This window comes from Rattus rattus, chromosome 6, assembly GCF_011064425.1.
Source record: "Rattus rattus isolate New Zealand chromosome 6, Rrattus_CSIRO_v1, whole genome shotgun sequence".
In the NCBI taxonomy this organism is placed as follows: domain Eukaryota; kingdom Metazoa; phylum Chordata; class Mammalia; order Rodentia; family Muridae; genus Rattus; species Rattus rattus.
The window spans coordinates 85,605,172-85,625,020 of NC_046159.1; the positions used below are offsets into that span (position 1 = coordinate 85,605,172).

At 52.0% G+C, this 19,849-nt stretch overlaps 1 protein-coding gene across 4 annotated transcripts in view; it reads right to left on the bottom strand.

Annotated features, from left to right (window-relative positions):
- Positions 1 to 18,580, bottom strand: part of Adcyap1r1 (ADCYAP receptor type I) — a 73,185-nt gene extending 54,605 nt beyond the window's left edge. For 2 of the 4 annotated variants that reach the window (XM_032906444.1, XM_032906442.1), the window contains exons 1-3: positions 18,086 to 18,578; positions 10,151 to 10,277; positions 8,749 to 8,854 (exon numbers count right to left, since the gene is read on the bottom strand). In XM_032906444.1, the coding sequence (XP_032762335.1) occupies positions 8,749 to 8,854; positions 10,151 to 10,201 (157 nt within the window). In that variant the 5' untranslated portion in view covers positions 10,202 to 10,277; positions 18,086 to 18,578. Of the gene's footprint in view, positions 1 to 8,748; positions 8,855 to 10,150; positions 10,278 to 18,085 lie in introns of all 4 variants that reach the window. The other 2 variants (XM_032906445.1, XM_032906443.1) reach the window with 2 other exon arrangements.
- Between the last annotated feature and the right edge of the window lie 1,269 nt (positions 18,581 to 19,849).

Sequence of the window (19,849 nt, forward strand, 5' to 3'; positions counted from 1 at the left end):
CACAAAGCTGGCACGTGGAGTGAGGTCACAGCTTGCCCATATGAGAGAAGCTTGGAAGTGACTGTGGAAAGACTTGGGACAGGAAGAGGTGATGGAGGCAGAGTCCTTGAGGAAGCCAAGGTCAAAGCCTTGTTGTGCGGATCAGCTGGCAGAGGGAAAGAGACAGTAACCCACAGTAAGGTACTCAGGAATCACCAAGTCTTCCTGGGAGTGAGCAGTGAGGAAGAAGGGAGTAGCAGGTGTGACTAGTTCTGATTAGGTTTGGTGGCTTCTGGGAACCTCTGTCTTCTGTATATTTTCTCTCCTCTGGCCACCATCTCTCTGCCCTCCTTTACACTGCAGCAACACTCATCAAGGTCAACAACAACCTCTTTGCTGCCAAATCTGAAGAACAATTTCAACTGCAGCCGAGCTGGACTCTGCCCACCTGACTTGCTACAGATTCTGGAAGTCATCCTGTCTTGGGCTACCTTCCCACTCACCTTAGATGAGCTCATCCTACTCAGAGACTTAACAGAATTACATGTAGACAGTTCTAGTCTTTGGCCCCCAGCCATTCTCTAAGTTGACCCCAGAGTCAGTTCTTTGCTGCATGTTCCCACTCTGAGGGGCCAAATCCAAGTCAAACCAGGAGTCCTACAGTCCACCCAGAACCCCCCAAACTAAACCCACATCTGTTTCAGACCAACTAGATACCCAAGAGTCACTTACTCCATTTACATCATGTGTGGCATCAAGTCTTGCTTGGTTCCCTCCAGACATCAATGGCATCATAGCTGCAGCCTCTTCCTAGATCTCCCTCAGCTAGGAGCAAAAGCCTTTCCAAATATGCCATCTTGGTGACTCCGTATCATCAACCTTGAAAATCTGTGTGCTTCACACCCCAGTTCCTAAGTATGACACCTGTTGTCCCTATCCTTACCTCGCCTTCCCAGGCTTACTTCCTCTTGAGCACATGAGCAGTGAGACAACATGTCTTTTTGTTGTGAGCCTAGCCTTTAATGGATGAGCCATCTCTCAGGTCCATGAGTCATGCCTCCCAAGGAAAGGATGTGAAGAAGAAGAGCAAGGAGGAGGGAGCCCCAGACACTGCACTTGGGGTTAACAAAGGAAGCATATGCCATGATAGAGTGGAGAGCTTATGACAGAGATATGGTGGGTTGGAGAGGGATGCAGAAACATGGGAGTTCAGAGAGCAGCACAGAGCCTCAGGAAAGTGACCTCTATATATAGGGAGTCTACAGACAGAAGAACCTGTGTCCCATAGAGAAGTGAGTGACGACCCACTTACTGTCTCCCAGTACTGTCAGGGGGACTAATGAGTTCCTATGTAGACAGTTCTATGAACAGCACCACACTCCATATATGTTGGAGCTGTCACTGACCTTAATTTCATAATTTCCACTAGATGCTTCTGGGAATCACTCCTTAGGAGAGGGGTGACCCCTCTGGGGAGACTGAAGCTCAATGGCCAGCTCTGAGAAACTTAGAGGAAACCTGAGCATGCAGAGGAGTGGCCTGGGGTAGGCTTCATGTCATCCTGGTTCTTCAGTTAAAGTCATGACTTCTGGTAGCAGAAGACATTCCCAGCTTCTAGGTCTCTCAGAATTTAGCTCTTGCCACTCTGGAATTCACCCTGTCAACACTGGGCTATGGCATCCTGCTCATACAATGACACCGTCTAGGAGTCAGGAAACAGGCTAGAGATCTGTATGCTGAGTCCAAGTGGACAAGGACTCAGAGGACCAGATGAGGAAAGCCACCTGTCTCAACAAGCAGCTATCAATGATTCCTGTCTACCCAGGATGTCTCGCCAGCACAGCACAGTTGGCTGTGACATCATGTCCTTGAAAGAGACCCAACAGTGCATCTTTGGCTGCCATGCCCTGTGCTGACTGTGAGATGCCCATGGAGTATGACCGTGTCTGGCCCATACCCAGAAGCCCGGGCCAGCAGATGTTCCCGTAATGTAGGACATTAGGCCCTGGCACAGCCAGCTGCTATTCCAACTGACAATGCTGGGGTGAGAGGGCATGAATGTGAGGGCTGGGTGCAGGGAGCAGCAGCAGGCAGGATCCAGAGCTTCAGATCAAAGGTAGAGGCAGGGTAAATAATTGGCGTCCTTAGTAAGAATTTTCTGAGTGCCTCTCCTGTGTTAGATGTACATGAATCTACAAGAGGACAAAGATGGAGCAAAGGCAGGGCCTCCCTTCTGAATCTGCCTATGTGACACCAGATTTACGTTGTGGTCCTCTCTGCTGTGATTCACAGGCTAGTGTCAGAGAAGGGACTGAGTGACTGTCAGTACCCCAAACTGGATTTTCCAGAGCTGAAATCTGGAACAGTGGGTCAGGACTCGCTGGTCCCTGAGGAATGGCAAGTGCTATTGGGACTACTTTCTGGCACATCTGCCAAGTTCCTTGCCTGGGATTCCCAATGATCTACCTGTCACAAGCCTGGAAACTCTCCCAGTCCTTCACTCTATCCCAAGTTTTGTTTTCTCACAAGGTCAAGATAGGAAGAAAACCCAGAACAAGATCCCTAGGACCCCAGAAGCTATAAAGACCTCACTCATAGCAACTGACCCCCTTTGGACTTGAGAGACGGGAGGCAGGTTCACAAGAGAGTCTTGATGTTTTCTAACTGAGGACAAAAACATATGTCCCTAACCCACACACAGAATGCTAAGCCCTTGGAAAGGAGATCAAAGAGGTGAACTAGTCTCCGATGCTACCCACAGGGCCTCCTCTACCTTTCTATCTCTTCCTTCTCAGTAGCACCCTTGAAACTATATACAAAAGGTATTCCAACAGGGAACCTGGTCTCTTACTGTCCAGGAAAAGCTAAATTCCATCTCCTCGCTACAGCTAATCATACCAACCTATGACTTGTTAGAAGCAAAAGAATGCCACTGTGCTAATCTTTGGATTTGAAAGTTGGGTTGTAATTGTAGCATATCCTATGCTCCACTGTCTTATATACAAAGGTGGTAAGAAAGCGCCACTGATGGACGTCATCCTGGCATCTGACTTGGGCGCCTGATGAAGATATAAATGGGTGGGAAGATGGCTGGATAGGGAGATGGATGGATGCATGGATGCATGGATGCATGGATGCATGGATGTTTGAATGATAGATAGGTAGAAGGTTATATGGTCAATGGGTGGGTAGATGATAAGTAGAAGGGGAGATGGATGAATAGACTATCACAATAAAAGGACTAGTTACCAGTCAAATGGTGAGAGAGTTTAAACAAGTTGAAAATCATGTTTGGTCTCACACATGCTGGATTTGAGATAGTAGTAAGAGCCAAAATTAAACCAGACACGAATGGGTGAGGTGGCCAGGGTAGGCAGATGATTATCCAGTGAGAAAGACTGAGAAGAATACACAAGAATGCCAAGGTTTAGAAGTAGAGCTGGCAGAGAAGGCTGCAGAGGAAAAGCAGGACAAGACAGTGACACAGCAGCCAGGAACTCAGGTTCCAGAGAGAAAATGCTCAAGCCCCCACCTCTCTGTCCTCCTCTAACACGGGCCTTGTTTCTTTAGAGCTAGCTTTATTTGGTGCACCCCTACCCAAACCCCTCTTCCCTATACCCCAGTTCTGCACCAGCCCCACTCTTAACCCTCCCAGCTCAATCTACACGACCCCACTGGGGAATGAGAGCATTATGGGACAGGGAGTGCTTTGTACACTTTGTGGTCTGTGCCCATAGTCCCTCTGACACTTCATGTTGAGCAGCAGTGATTCCTGTGACAGTAGGGGGTGGGGGGGACAGAATCTACTCAGGCATAGAGCTGAGAGAGAATGCATGAGCCATTAGTCTTTGAAGGGAACAGAATGAAGAGCTAATCAGAGGTTGTCATGGTGATGATTCTGTCCAGTTCCACATAGAGTTCAAAACTCATGAGCCCAGAGACACCAGAGTGACAGACAAAGCCACCGATCCTCCCTTCCTTTCAGGACCCATCCAAAGATATTCAGGCTTTCTTAAAGAAATGCCTTCATTTGAGCACACAATTTCAAAGTGAAAAATTCAATTTCCTGAAATTCACTTGACAGTCAAGGTTTCTTGTTTCATCAAATGAGCAGCCCTCCCCGTCCCCATCTCCTTCTGATGATGTGAGGGAAGAAGCAGAGCTGAAGGCAGTGGGTCTCCAAGTGTTACCTGAAGCCAGACACACACCTAGTAGCCTCCAGGATTGCAGATGCTCAGACCTAGGTATAAGATACACTGGGACCACGCAAAAGTCTGTGCTTAACAAACCATCAGGAGACTGATACATGCTTGAGTTCTGACAGGACCAGCTTCTGAAAATATGAGTCTGAGCAAACCCCTCAGCCAGATTCCTATGAAGCCCACTTAGGATGAGTTTCTCAGAGCAAGGGTCTGTTATGATTGGGCCTGGTCAGTGTTGGAGCAGCTACAAGGCCAATGGGGGTGGGGAGCTGGTCAAGGCACCTGAACGATATCTAGGACAAGCCTAGAAAGGCAACATGAAGACCTCTCTCCTGACCTGCCACAGTACCTCAGGCCTTGCTCATCAATTGCAGCATGTGGCATGTACTGAGAGAAGACTGGCCCGACCAGCTCTTCCTGTACACAGGAAGGTTCCCAAGCTCATAGCCCAAGGCCCTGCAAAAGAGGAGGTGCTTCTGGCTACCATCTAGACAAACAAGCCCTGATCCAGACGGAGGGACCAAAGAATGGGCCTACATAGCCAGTTGTGCATAGACCGGCCCTAACTCCTTCTCCTCTTCCTCCTCCAAGGGCACTGGCAGTGCAGCAGAAAGGGAACTCCCCAGTCAGTTCTGGGCACCCACCCAGAGCTGGCTGAGACTCTCCATGTGACTTGCCAGTGACAGCACCTCTGGCTCTAGCCGCTTCGTATGTCATGTGGCAGGGCCAGGCTCAGAGTTGGCTGAGGTTCCATGCAGGATCCAGGGATTTGGAATGAGGAATGAAATAGTGAAATAAACCTCCATCCCTGATCCTCCTCCCAAGAAACCCCTGCAACGCATGCCCAAGATGAGGAGGTGGTATTTCTAACCCTGAAGGACAGGAAGGTGAGAGAGTATGGGTACCACCACACAGTGTCATGCATAGTCCCTGCTTCCAACAAACCAGACTTTCGCTCCAACAGACCCAGCTCACCAGATATGCCATGGCTGTCTCCTTACCTATACTGGAGCTGAGAAATCCCTGCCGCCTGCATGCCACCACCATGTTCAAGTCACGAGTGGGTTTGTGGGGATGCTGGTGGGAACACCCCCTCATGGCCAGTCATGTGTAAAAGCATGTTACATATGGTGCAAAATAACTGACTACGCTCTTGGCCCACAGATCTATTGGACTGTACGTTTATCATTACTTCACAGTGTAAAGCATTGCTCCACGTTACATAGACTCATGTCTCCTGTTTACAGTCTCTTGACTGCACAGAGTGCTGACCAGATGATCAGGGTCTGTCTGTATCCCTGCACTGTGTGGTGATTTCAGAGCCTGCCCAGCCACAGCATCCCCAGCTGGCCCTGACACTGAGAAGTGGGTGTGTGTACATATGTATGAGAGCTGTGCTGCGCTCACAGTCCCGGGCACTGAAGCAAACTGGCAGGCTTTCTCCTTCGTTTTCAAATGTGTCTCAGAGTTATCACTACTTTCTGGTGGTGTCTGTGCTGGTAACTGCTTCAGGGACAACAGAGTTGGAGTGGCAGGAGGAGAACACAGTTGACTGAGTCCCTACTCTCACCAACCAAGGTTAACAACACAGCATAGCTCTTAATCCTGCGTCACATCCAAGTACAATGAGATCTTAGCTCGGTTTACCTGCTCCATGCCCCTTTTCTCTCATACCTGACATCACATGGGCCCAGGAGTAGGGGTGCTTCACTAGGGTGATTAAACTTGAATACACTTTACAATCAGCCAGAGGCTAGCTCTGAGTCCAGATGCTGCTGACCTTGGCTGTGTGTGATGAAGGGCCGTTCACTGACACCTTAAAGTGTTCCTAGGGACTTCAAGAGCACAGCACAGTACAGTAAGATGATCCCTGCTTTAGGGACACAAGACTGCTTAATTTGAAGATCCAGGTGGAAACACCCCTAGAGGCAGGCATGAGGCTCATTTGAGGCTCAGAAGACATGGAGGCCCTCCCTTGGGGGCTGACAACAGAGTTTAGCTGTCCTAGACCCTGAACCCTGGCAAGGGGCCCAGCGTCTGCCTGTCCAGATGCCTGTTTTTGCAGATCACACCACAGGACTTTCAGACACGGACATGACAAATGCTACACTCAGCACGGCCTTCCCCAGGGGGCTCCATTCCTCTGCCCTTGCCCTTCCTTAGTAGGACCTACCACGACTGCAGCACTTAGGCAAACACCTTTGGCCTTGATAAGGCTCTGCTCTGAGCAGTGCAGGCCCCTCTTGAACACAAAGTTAAGTCCTCCTTCTCCTCCACAAACTTCCCTCCTGCTTATGTGTCAACAAAAAAGAAATCTGTTAGCAGAAAGACTTTGTGCTCTCCAACTGCAGCACTGGAGGGGACTGGGGGAGCTGGTACCTCTGGACCTATCCCAAAGTATACACAGGCTGTATCACCCTGGCGTAGGCTTCTTGATGGGCAAGGAAGCAAGAAAGGGGCTCTCTGCATGGGCAACCTCATGTTCAGGTGGAAGGAAACACCACTGCTCACTTAGGCTGACAACCTGTGTAGATGCATGAACACTGAAGACACACATCTGCTCTGCTAGGGCCTGCTCTGTAAGCGCTAGCCCACAGTTCACGCCTGTATTAGTTACACCACCCCTACCTAGGCTTCTTCTCTCATCCTCTCTCCTCTCCTCAGCTCTCTGAAGCCAGAGCTGGTTCTCAGCTCTCCCTTCTTTTTCAGAAAGCCTTTCTGGTCAGTTCCAAATGGCATCTACCTCTGACGTAGCAGAGGGTGAGAAGCCCAAAGCTTTCCACACCATGAGGGAGCCCCTCAGATGCAGTGACCCTGAAGTCCTCAAGCCCCTGCAGCTTCCCGCAGACTACAGCTGCTAGGTAAGGCATCACATGTCTTCAGAAGGTGATGTGGAAGTCATCCCAAGGCTCACAGTGTGCTGTCCTGGAGTGGCACGTTCCAGCGACTAACTGCCCCAATTCACGCTCCACTCGCCTTAAGCAAAGTGCAGGCTCTCCTTGCCCCCGTCCCTTCATCTGTGAAGTAGGAGTGGTTACAAAGGCCCTGAGCCTTCAGTGTTCTCCTGCTGCTCCGTGCTCACCTGAGGTCCAACACCCACCCCTCCCTTGGATTGGTTTTCATAGCTCTAGCTTCTCACCAAAACCTCTGGGGAGCTGTTGAATGTCACGTCAAGAGTCTGGTTTAGTCTGAACTGTGGTTTGTGGATGTTCTCCTCAAAGGTCCTCTGGGTATCCCAGGCTATTCAATCCCTACCTGCTCCTCCCAGTCCTCACCTCTTCTCTGAAGCTACCAGAGGAGCTCTCCCACCACCACCCGCCTATCCTTTCATTAGGGCTATACTTCATACCCGTCTTCTTTAGCTTTAGCCTTCAGACGAGAACACCCTGTGGGCAAAACTGCCTTGTCAGCTCTGTTGGCCCAGTGTTGAACTGGGAAGTGTAGTTAAACTGTACACAGCCTCACACAGTGAGCCCTCATCTCTCTCACCTCCCCCTCTGAGAGACACCATTTGGGACCAATGACTCTAAGTAAGGAGGCAGGCTGCGTGGGGTCTGCCCACATGGTAGACAGGCACTGGATAGCTATTGCCTTCAGACCTACTTTCCCACTCACACAAACAAGTCACTTCGGTCGTAGATTCTTCACACAGTTCTTCTCGGTGTACCTGTCTGCCCCCGTTCCTTAGTCTCCCTGGTTGATATGGGCTAAAGTTCACTTTCTACTCTGGCAGCAAAACATGGTGGGAGCACCTTCCCCTGGCCGATCTCTGTGAAGGAGCAGCTGGGATGAAGCTGGCCCAGCAGGAATTCTGTTTAACTGGGCTACGGATTAATAAAGTCTTCAGGCAGATGGTTCTCAGAAGGCGAGTCCAGAGGGAAAGGTTCACCGTTAAGACTGTAGTGGAGCCCCACCACTAAGTAGATTCAGCCTGTTCTGCAGGCCAGAGCAGGAAGAAGCATAGCGTCTCCAAGATGCCCACCTAACCTCCCCTGCTCCTTGGGAGAAGTTGGAAGAAGACTCCTGGGTCTTACCAGGAGCTGTGCCTCTCCATCAGGATGTGAACTTGTTAGGAGGCACTTTTTGAAACCCTTGGAATCATTTAGAACAGACAAAAGATGTCTTTGACCACACATCCAGCATCTGATACAGCAGCCCCCATAAAAGCCCCACATTAGGGAAGAACCTGGGGTTGACTGTGGCTTTCCACCCTGACTTCTGCTGGACCCAGCAAGTAGGAAGTGACCCCACAGCCTTTCCTCCAGCTGGCCAGATAGTCTAGAGCCCAGCCACCATGATAGCTGCATTCCTGGGGTAGCTAGTCCCAGGTGGCCTTTGCACAAGCTCGTTGACAGCTGCTATCCAGACCAGACCCAGGAGCAACAGTAGCTACTCTAAGCCACCCGCAAATCCCAGCTCAGACTGGTACAAGGAGAGCCACCAAATGTCACCGAGAATGGCAGATATGGAGCACTGTGGTCTCAGCTACAGACTTTCACACCCTTCCACCATTCTTGCAAGGCTAGCTTGTGTGTGCTGACACCAAGACTGCCTGCTGCCCACTCACCCGGGGAAGACTCGTTTAGGCCCATCAGGTCGTTGGCCCTCTGGATCCTCTCCAGGCACATGGCTTGCTCCTTCTTGAAGATGCAGTCAGAGTGCATAGCAATAGCCTGTAGGATATGGGGAACAGACGATGAGGGCAAGGAGCCCACTGACAGCCCCTGTGCTTCAACTCAGAAGAGGAGTGTTAGGGACGGATGTGGCAGGAGGGTGTCAGACCAACATCTGCTATGTTACAGATACCATGAGGGCTATCCCCAGACCCCAACTCAATGTGGGAGTCCCGCAGGCCCCCAAGCCTCAGTCTTCACGCTATAGTGACTAACAGTTGCATGTGCTGCCCTCTAGTGGCAGGGCATGTGTGTGCATGCATGCTGGAGGCTCATAAACATGGGGGAGGAGGAACTATTTTTGTTTACATTCTTTACTCTCATAAACATGTAACCAAGTCTAGATGTTATTTAACTTGCTCCAAGTCACGTGACTTGGTAAGCAGTGTAACAGGATTTGAATCTGACATCTAGCTCCTGCTGCACTTTATGGGGAGGTGAGGGCTGGTAAACTGAGAACTATGGGAGCAAACGCCCAACTACTGCAGACAAAAGGGAAATGGTAGGATTCAGGGGTCTCCTCTCCACTCTATTTCGCAGGAGGAAAGAGAAGCACAAGGCTCAGCTCAGGTCCCACAGCAGCTCCAGGGACTTCACAGCCACGCCCTGCTATCATGATAGATGTCTAAGTTCATTTCCATCAAACCCTAGGTCAAAAATGATTCTCTTGGCAAGGAACCTGAGCTGTCACGGGCCATGTTCCAAGACAGATCCAATCCCACCTGCTCACCGAGAGCGAGATGTGCATGTACTAGTGACATGCAAGGAGTTACAAATCAGGAGTAGGATGGATAGCTCAGGCTCTGAGGAGAGCCTCGTCCTGGCCCAAAATAGAACCAAATGGAACCTTCTTCTTTTCTCTCCTGATCTTCACCCTTGCTCAAAAGAGCTATGAACAGAGGACAGGATCCTGAGTTTAGGTGTCAGAGGGCCTCACAACATGGGGACCAGAAGACCATTCTGTGGCCCTAACCAGGGACCCTGAGCTAGCCAGATACTGTGTCACAGTAGCCAGATACTCTAAGTGTCACAGCACATGTCACCATCTTAATAGACTTGAAAATTCTGTAACAAGTCTCAGCCCAATCAGCACCAGTCTGGAGGAAAGTCGTTTATCTAATTCACACCACAGAAGCATGGGGTGGGGTGGGGTGTGTGTGGAGAGTTTCCAGGGACAGGGGAGGGCTGTTGGCAGAAATGCCAGCCTTGGGACAGCTTGGCTGAGAGTACACAGAAGTCACTGGGTCTCCAGGTGGAGGCTCAATACAGTTGCAGAGGAAGATTCTGGGCCCTTACCACAGGCAGCAGAAGGAGAGCAGTCAGGGAGCGCTGCAGGACTCTGGCCATGGTGCTTCCCAGCCACTATCTCTGGCTATTGTTTCCAGACTTGGAGATTCAGTCGCCGCCTGCCACTGTCCACTCGCTGATGGGAAGGAAAGACAGCACACCATGTCACCTGCGGCAGGTCCCCAGTCCAGGCTTCCCGCCCCGGGTAACCCTCGGGGCCTGAACTCCCTCACACTTCCATCCCACTCACACGCGTTGAGCACCATCTGCACTGTGCCCACGGTGGGGCACCGAATGTGGGTACACGCCAGCTCAGACACCAGGCTACTGGAGCACTCCAGAACAGCTTCTTCCTCTGCAGAGACCAGCTGTCTCCACGTCTCCACATTCTCTGCTTCCACACAGAAACGGCGTTTTGGCTGGCATATGCATGCCCACCTAGCAGTGACATTTACCAGGCTCCCCGGTTCCCAGGCATAAGCGTGAGCCTCTTGTGCAGGGCACACATGTTCTCAGCTCCTTCTAAATACAGGGCCCACATCTTCCATGGCAGACTGAATAATGTTCCGGGGGGTGGAGAATGACAACGGGATAGAAGCCAGCATCCCTGAGCAGACCGTGACAGCAAGACACCTCTCTAGCCTGTGTGACCTAGCTAACTCCACGCAGCTCTAGTATGGAGAAGCAAGCTCCTCCGCCATCTGTTCACTCTGAAAGTGCCTCTTTGCTCTCAGTGCATAGTTAGGACAAGTACATTCTGGTCCACCCTGTCTCACTTCACTTTGGCTTCTGAAGGGCATGGTCACATCACAGTGCCGCTGGACCTCAAGGACAGTTGAGTGAGGACCAGGGCCCCAGAAGGGACCAGAGAAGCTACAAATAATTGGAAACTGGGGAAGCCAAACTCACACTCAGCCTGAGCCTGCTCTGTTTCTAGAATTGACTATTGACACAAATGCCTGGCCACTCAGGAGCTCTGCACTGGGAAAGGTTTGCCCTTGGACGAGAGCGACATATATGAGGCCACTCTCTGCAGCAGCCACACGCTGCCCCTGCTAAGCAGATCGCTGTCGTCCCTTCAGAGCGATGGTGGTTATTACTCCATTTCTGTGGGAAGGATTGTTAAGTAGCCCTATCAGAGCACAGCTAACACACACACACACACACACACACACACACACACACACACTCACACACACACACACACACTCACACACACACACACACACACACACTCACACACACGTTTCACTATAGAGGCCATGAGGAGTTGAAACAAGCTTGTCGCCTGTACCCCATGTACCGTGTGGGTCCAGCTTTTGTCACCCATGCCTCTGTGCCCTAAGTGCTTGGTCTTAACACCACTTTCAACCTTTTTGGGCTCAATCAGGAACAGATATCCAAAATAAGGAAGAAAACCAGTGGCAGGAAGAAAGGAGAGAAGACTGCTTCTCTCCAGTGTCCAGCTCACTCACTCAGAGATGGTAAGGAGATATTGGATCGCTGATAAGTACCGGGAAAGGGGGGCAGGTACGGCTGGGTGGACTGGGAGAAGCCTGGGAATGAAAAGGGGTCAGGCACACAGGCTCGAGTGCCTACGTCTCCCCCAAGACCCCATACACTCCTGGTGGTTGCAAGCACTTTGGTTGTAACACTGGTGGTTCCTTGAACGTATACCATCTCCTATACCAGTCTGAGATCCCAGGCCCTGTCCGCAGAAATGACCTCAGGCTTGGTTAGGATGGGAGAATACCTAGTTTTGGTGACCTCAGCAGGCCTCAGTGAGAGAGGCCATCTTCCCCAGCTAATCAGGACAGAAAAACCAGTAAGAATGGGATATCCTGAGAGCTCAGGGGTTACTCTTGAGTAATCTCAAGCAGAAGACTCCAAAACAGAGCTGTGCCCCCCCCCAGGGAAGCCCTTCAGAACCAGGCTGTCCCCAAACACGCCTTCTTCTTCCTCTGCATCTCAGACCCCCTCAGCCTAGTGCAGCCTGGGGCCACCTGCCAGGCTGGCCCTCCAGCTGACACCATGTAGATTATAGTGGGTCTGCAGACCTTTGTGAGAACCCTGGGATGTACACAGGGACAAAGAGCTGCAGCTTTAAGGCTCCCTCTGGTGGAGGGAACATGGCTAGAATGGGGGAGACACCCCCTTCTCTCCCCAAAACAAAGGAGCATCAAAAACATGTCATGTGCACAAACACTAAAGCACTTTTATCTCCAGGTCTTCCAGTTGAAAGCTCCAATATGATCATCTGTGATGCCAACTTCCCTTCCTTCTTCTCACATGTCCCTTCATGGAGACCCAGAACCACATACCACAAATGTTCCTGTGAGGATACCAGCTCAGACACATCACCCCTGCCTCCCCAGATATGTACAGGGACCCTCAGTTCTGTGTGGAGCTCCTAGACAGATCATAACCCAGGGAGGTAGACATGGCGCTGACACAGGAGCCATGAATACAAGCAAATGAGTATCTCAGGTGGGGCAAGCACTGAGCAAGAGCCAGAGTCCTGGATACCATTGCTGCCCCACCTGGTCTCTACCACAGTGGTATCAGGCTTCTCGTCCTGTCCCTGGAGACGTCACAGAGCACTACTCTCTGCTCTTCTGGGTGCTTCTCTCCTGTCCCCACTCTTTCCCAGTAGCATCTGGTGCTTGTTTTCCACAGTGTTCTGTGGGGCACAGGCACGATGTTCTGTGGGTGGCCTTCCAAGATGTGACACACCAACCTGATGCTCCTCTCTACCCAGGCTACCTCTGCCTCAAAACTCCTTAGAGATGCAGGTGTCCCTGTCAAGGAATGTCTGGCCACCGCATATCTGTCAATCGCCCCACCCTAACGAGGGGCATTAGCCCCTTTCATTTGCCTACACTGCATGTTTCCACTCTCTCCCTGGGGTTCAAACTGAGCCAGGCAGATGGCTCAGAGGACAAGGAAGCTCTGCCTCCAAGCTCTTAGTGGAACTGAAGTGGGAAGTTTCCCCTGGAGGTTTTAGTCTTGACCCCAGGCGAGATACTTAAGCTTCCTGCTCAGCCTCTACTTGTCTCCAAAGTGGGAATGACAGGCAGGCCTGATCCACGGGCAGCGCTTCGAGGATGTGCCACAGCCCAGCATCTGTGAGGTGTCTCCCTCTCTGCATTCATGATTCTTCTGCCACTGTGCTTGTCACCTCCACCCTGTATCACATTCACTGGGAACAGCCAGTCAGCTACACTTTATCTCCTCATGGCCAATACTTACTAAGTACTCAGAATGTGCTGGGCACTCCTCCAAGTTGAATACCCATCAAGTCCTGTAACTTGACTGACACTTATGAAGGAGCTCCTGGAAGTCTCCTCATTCTATAGGAGAGGCGACAGAGGCACAGAAAGTCTATGCAACTTCTCCAAGGTCACACAGAAAGCATCCCAGAGAAGAAAAAAGTGGCTCCAAACCATATATGCCCCCTTGATTTCTGCTGCCCTGTCACTCATAAGGGAGCCTGTTGAGCCCCCATGTGACTTCTCACTCCATCAAGGTGTGCAGATCTTCTGCTACTGGCTGCCATAGGCCTGTGCAGATGCAGGCTTACCTGAACCTGCCCGGTCTCAGGAAGAGCAGCTGTGAACAGAATATTTCAGTCCCGCCTCAGATCAACTGGAAAAGCCACCTCATCATGGTAAAACTATGACCAGAGTAGGAAGGTGTTTCCCAAGGTTACGTGGAATAGAGCCTAGAGATGGGCCTAGCAGGGATGGGATGTGGACTGGGCTGCAGGAAGTGTAGGAGACCCCAGAACATGCCTACTTCTCCACCTAGAGAAAGTCTGCCCTCCCTGGACTTCACAGTCCTGAGGCCGAGCTGAGCAGGAACTGACAGCCAGGGCTGCATCACCGGTCAGCACTGAAGAACTGGTGACTCACAGGCCTCGAGACTTTCCTCGTCAGAAGAAGGGGGGATCTGCAGACCCTTCGGCACCCTTACTGCACCAAACCCAGCAGAGGCCATCTGACACTCTCAGCGGGGACGTGGTTTCTACTGCAGGCTGCTTACAACTCCTCCCTCAGCTGCTCCAGTCTGGTATCTCTCTGCATCCTTCCTTACCCTGAATCCCTTTGCCCTGTGGAGCACCTATAGAGGACTGAGCACAGCATAATTCTATCCCTCCTCTCCCCCACACAGCCCTGGGTTCCAGACATGCCCTGCACCAGAGCCACCTTTAGAGCAAAACTCGGGAGGTGAGGAGGGGACACTAAAGGACTGTGCCAGGAAAGGGGGTAGCACTGAGTGAAAAGATATTGCTACACCCCCACCAAGGGAAGAGATTTTCATGGCCGGTGAGCAGAGCCATGTGGGATAAAGACAAGGATGATGGGAAGTGGGCAGAATTCTGAGGTTCTGGGGCAATATGACAGCAAAGTATCCCTGGAAGATGAGGCAGGAAAGAAAGGTCTCAAGAGGACAGCAGGGCAAGAGAGAAGCAGAGGGGTGAGGGTGAGCTTGCTACCAGAGCCATAGGTTCCCAGGGAGGAGATTCCAAGCCGCGTCGTGGCTGCCAGTACTCTCCGCCAGTACACCACATGCCCATCTGCCAGGGGGAAGGTGGAGAAAGCCAGGTACTAACTCAGAATCCGAGGACAGCTGGGAGGAGAGAGGCCACTCCGGCCTTGGAACACCACCTCCGGGAAGCCCACCAGTATACTACTTATTCTACCCTCTGGCCCCAGCTCTGAACAAGGAGCTCCTCTCTCCTGCCTAGGCTGTTGAGGTCTTGCCAAGTTTACTGTGAGATCCAAGGTGAGATTCTGGGTTATCTTCTCCCTCATAAGAAGAACAGGAGAGGGGGCTCAAGAACTAATTAGCATACTAAGGCAACATCACACGTATTTGGAGTGTGCTGTCTCTGGTTATACTGCAGGGCTGGGGGTGTCCCCAGAGCACAGTGGAGACTTCCCCCAGGACTGACAAACAGATGCCTCTGGAAGACCAAGGAGAACAACTAATACTGAGGAATCTTGAGCTCCCAGGCCAGAAATCCTTTCTTTAACCTTTTGGACCCTCCCACCTCTAACTTTCCATTCCAGGAGGTAGCCAATCCTTCTGGCTGGCCAGACTCACTTTGTTCCTAATTTTTGAACAGCCAGAAAGACCAGTACAGTTTCTAAAGAGTAGATTTTTAAATGGAGAGTGAATTGAAAGAATTGAGTTGCCTGAAAAACAGATCGCATGAAGTTAAAATAGTGGGTGTCTGCAATGTTTGCTAAAACATAGTCAGGTGTAGTTTCTGTTCATATGTCCTCTGTGCAGGACAAAGTCGTTCCAGTCAAGTGCAAGGCCTACCGAGTCTAACATATTAGCTAAATTCACAGTTGGGGGGGGGGTTTACAAAACAGTGTACACACACACACACACACACACACACACACACACACATACACACATACACACACCACACCTGGACATTCATTAAGGTTAGCTTGTGACCAAGTGTTCCCAGATCTTGCGTGAGAATGTCTCTCTGTGGCTGCCTTCCTCTCTTTCATCCCAGAGCCAAGGCAGGTGTCATGGGAAGCTTACATGCCTCCCCAGCTGTGTGTCACTCCTCTGTGTGTCAGCGTGGGGGTGGTTATCATTGTGTGCTTCTGACGGCATCCAGAGCTCAGTACAAACACATCACAGCTAAGGGTTTTCCTGCCTCCATGTTGCCAGGCAGCCGGACCATGAGGTCCAATCCGTTCAGGCGTAGAAGCCCAGTTCCTTCTATTCAGAAGTGGCCAGAAGCTTCTGAGGCCCCTAAGCCTTCTGGGGGTAAAAAGCATCCACCTCTCCTACATGGGGCATCACAGCTCTGCTCACACATATCCTCAGGACCTTCAGTCACCAGGGTCAGCTCCAAGGTGAATGGCTCTCAGGTGAGCATGGTGCTCCTGATCCTAAACAAACCTCTCTGGCACTGCATTGGGCACCCTGGGTCCTGCCGTTTAGTCAATGCATCCTGAGTAATGAATGAAAGGCATCCCTGCTAGACCAGCTCTTTGGTGAGAAAACCACATGGCCTTAGCTACTGTCCTTTCTAGACTCTCACCTGTCTACTGCTCGGTAAACATCCACTGAGTACATGTCACCATTGAAAACAAATGGAAGGAAGGAGTGTCCGAAAGTAAGAGCATGACAGAGGGGTAACCACGTGAGGAAACAAGAGCTCCAAAGTGCCTCCCCAGTCAGCCCCCCTCAAGCCCGAAACACGCACAAAACAGGATGTGAAAGCCAGCTTTAGCCTGGCTCAGTCTTGGGAGTGCAGGAAAAGGTCCTCCTCCAGGCTCACCACAGACATGTCCCTCACTACACAGAAACAGACAGATCCTTGGGGATCTCAGCACAGATGCCCCACCACCCATGAACCACTGCCGACGGCAGAAAGTAGGAGGGACCACATCTGACTGCCAGTCACACCACACACACTTGTTGATGGATTGGTCAGAAGACCTGGCTCAAGGCCGGCTCCAGCATGTCCTGTCTTTAATTTGTGTGTTCAGATTTTGGCTTGTGTCCAGACTGGGACCTTTGCCTGTTCTTTCCAAGGTCAGTGAGGAGCAGGAGTCCTAGGCCTGCACTTGGGAATGGAGGCTCCTCCAGACTTACCTGCCCATCACAGCAGATGCATCTCAAGGCCTTCTGCACAAACCTAGAGCTACCTGCTATCCCTGGGCTCCCGAAGGCTCATTCACAGTACCTAAGCCTTTTCTCAAACCCACAGCCACCATACAGCCTCCACCTTGACCTTCAGAATGCTCTGCCTCAGTCCAACTGCAGTCTCAGGGCAGGCTGCCTTCCACATCCTCGCTATGGGCTCTAAATTCTTACACACCCTCACAGGAATGCACCTGCGCTGCCACAGGAAAAAAAATCCAAACAAATGCCTGTTTCTCTTTCTTTGGGGCATGAGGGAATCATGGGACACGTAGCCTGAAGTAAAGAAAAGTAGCCACACCACCGCTGAAATGGACTGGGGAATTAGCAAGACCCATTCTCATGCCAAGATGGTCCAGAAGGCTCTGAGCTCCTAGAACTGAAGCTCCACTCCTTTGCAGCGAGTGAGATGCCATCACCATCCCTTCCTGTGTGCTTGCTCCTAGAGATCTAGTTCCATGCACTGATGCCTGGTTCCTCCGACCCCCAAACCTGCCATGCTCTTGCTGATGATATGGCCCTGCTCCCAGCAGCCAGCTAGCTACTGCAGAGCCGAGGCCTTTAAACCAATCGTCTGGGGTCTCCGGTGGGCCCACTTCAGCAACCCCACTACCACAGCGATTTTTCCCCACAGGCCCTGCAGGGCGTTTCCTTGTTAGACCACCAAACCCCAAGCATCTCTTACTCAATCTCTCTGGGCAGCGGGGGAAGGAAACGTAGGACTCTGCTTTTTAAAACAATGGCAAAGGTTATCTCCATTGAGGGACAAACTAAACTGATCCCTATCCTACCTCCGCAGCACATAGCTTGTCCACCCCACAAACGCCCCGCAGACTGTAGAATCGAGTCCCCAAGAGACCCTCCAGCGTTTCCTTCCAAATCCACGTAGGCGCTTTGGTCTGCCCTGGAGACAGAGAGATAGATCTCTTGGGGTCTCCCTGGCCGCAGTGTCATCTGTGCCCCTTTCTGGCACCAGAAAAGGCTGGAGCAGCTAGGCCGATATTCCCTGAGTGGTCTAGAGTGATGTGCCCCAAGCCACAGTCCGACACTTGGATGGGGCAGAGAGAAGCGTAGACAGCCTGCGGCGGCGGGAGAGGATGGGCTCTGACTCTGTGCCGGGCGCTGGCCCTCGCCCGCTCTGGGTCGGCGAAGCACGCGGCTCCTGGAGACCTCTAGGCTGAAGGAGGGGTCCGAGGGCCCCGCTGGAGAAGAGTCCTGGCGCTGGGCGAGTGCGGGGCGGAGGGACAGGCCAGGGGTAGTCCTTACCTGCTGGTCTCCGGGCCGGTCCAGACTGCTGGGCGCCGGGACTGAATGTGCAGGAGGGCGCGCAACCCGCGAATCCGCGCCCAGAGCCGCACCGGCTGGAGCGTGTGCGCCGCGGAGCGCGCGCCGAGCCTGGTCTCTCGGTGCGTGTGGCCGCGGGCAGTCGGGTCTGTGTCCCTGCGCCGCGGCGTGTGCGTATTGCACACCGGGACCGCGTTGCTCCAGAGCCGCCGCCAGTCGCAGCCGGGAATCAGAGCGAGGCGCCCCTCGTCTGCTGTCGCCCACCCCGAGCTGCTTGGCCCGCTATGTCCTGCGGGAGAGGCGCCGCCTCTGCTGCGCAGCCAGGCCCGGGGCCGAGGGAGGCGACAGACCACCGCCTCCCCGGCGGACCTCGCAGGCGGGGGGTGGGGTGCAGGCCAATGAGCGCCCGGGGGCGGGGTTAGGCCCGGGACAGAGATGGGGAGCTGGATGAGGACCACCGCACTGACACAAGCCAGAACTGCTGCAGAGACCCAGGGTGCGGAGGCGGAGGTAACAGCCCCCCTTTACCAGTTCTGTCGCAGAGCTTCCGGGCTGAGTTGTGCCTTCCTCGGGGCTCACCACCTTTCTGTCCAACCGCAAAACATCCAGGAGGGAAAGCCCTCTCACTCTACTCTCTGTGTCCCAAGCCTCCTTTGGCAACCTGCCACCTGAGCAAGTCCCAGGCCCTTTTTGGGCGCGTCTTTGCTCACAATCTGGGGTCTGCAAGGGTTGGATTGCAGGTGCCTATCTAGATGTCCTCAAATGTGACACCCCAGAGAACACCTCTATAGCCAGAAAAGGAGTGGTGATGCTTACGGGAAGTGTGTTAAAAATAAATGAAACTGCCCTGCCAGCTCTGTGAGTTTGGGTGTGTGGCCTGATGTTCCTGAGCCTCCACTTCTTCACCTGCACTATCGTCATCGTTCCTATTTCTGGGGTCATGAGAACAATGTTGAATAGGAACAGTCTGTGTGCCAGTAGTGAGGTTGTACTAGGTTCGCAAATTCACTGAGGCTAAACGAATCACTACTGTTGTTGGTGATATGGTCTGCTCACCCTTCTCCTGGTACAATTTGATAAGTGGGGGCTTAATGAGCAGAACTCAGCAGGTTAAGGTTACATAGCCAACATCCTGCCACCTCCAGCTTGTAACTGTCCCCAGTCACAACATCTTGTGTTCTCTGTATCCCCATCAGTCAGCTCTCAACTGGCTTCTGTCATTGTCCATTCAGGTAAGTTCTGGGCTTCCCTCCCTATGTGTCCTTCTGAGGAATCCTCAAGAAAGAAGAGGGAAGGAGAAAGGACTTAAGTCTTTTGTTAGCAAGGTCAGTCTAGCTGAAGACAAAAGGACCAGGAGATGGAGAAGAACTGCAAATGGGAACCATACAGAACCCTAACTGGTAAGATCTGACTATTTTACATCCCATTTCACAATGAAAACAGTAAGGCTAAGAATAGGGAGTAACCTGTGCTCCAGAAATATGTTTGGAGTGCCCTATATACAGGCAGCAAGTTCACGACTCCCCCCTTAGTCCAGGGAGCACTGGTCCCACCTCACCAATAGCTGGCACTCGCTGGTGTTCTTTCAGGCCATGTTCCAAAGCAAGAGCAGTGGAGAACATGTCTTCTCTCTTAAGAGTGGTCAGGGCCACTGTAGAGAGAGCACAGCCAGATGCTGGGCAGAAATCAGCACTCAATCAAGACCAGCTCTGGAATGTGCTGCATCTCTTTCCAGTATGTTTTCCC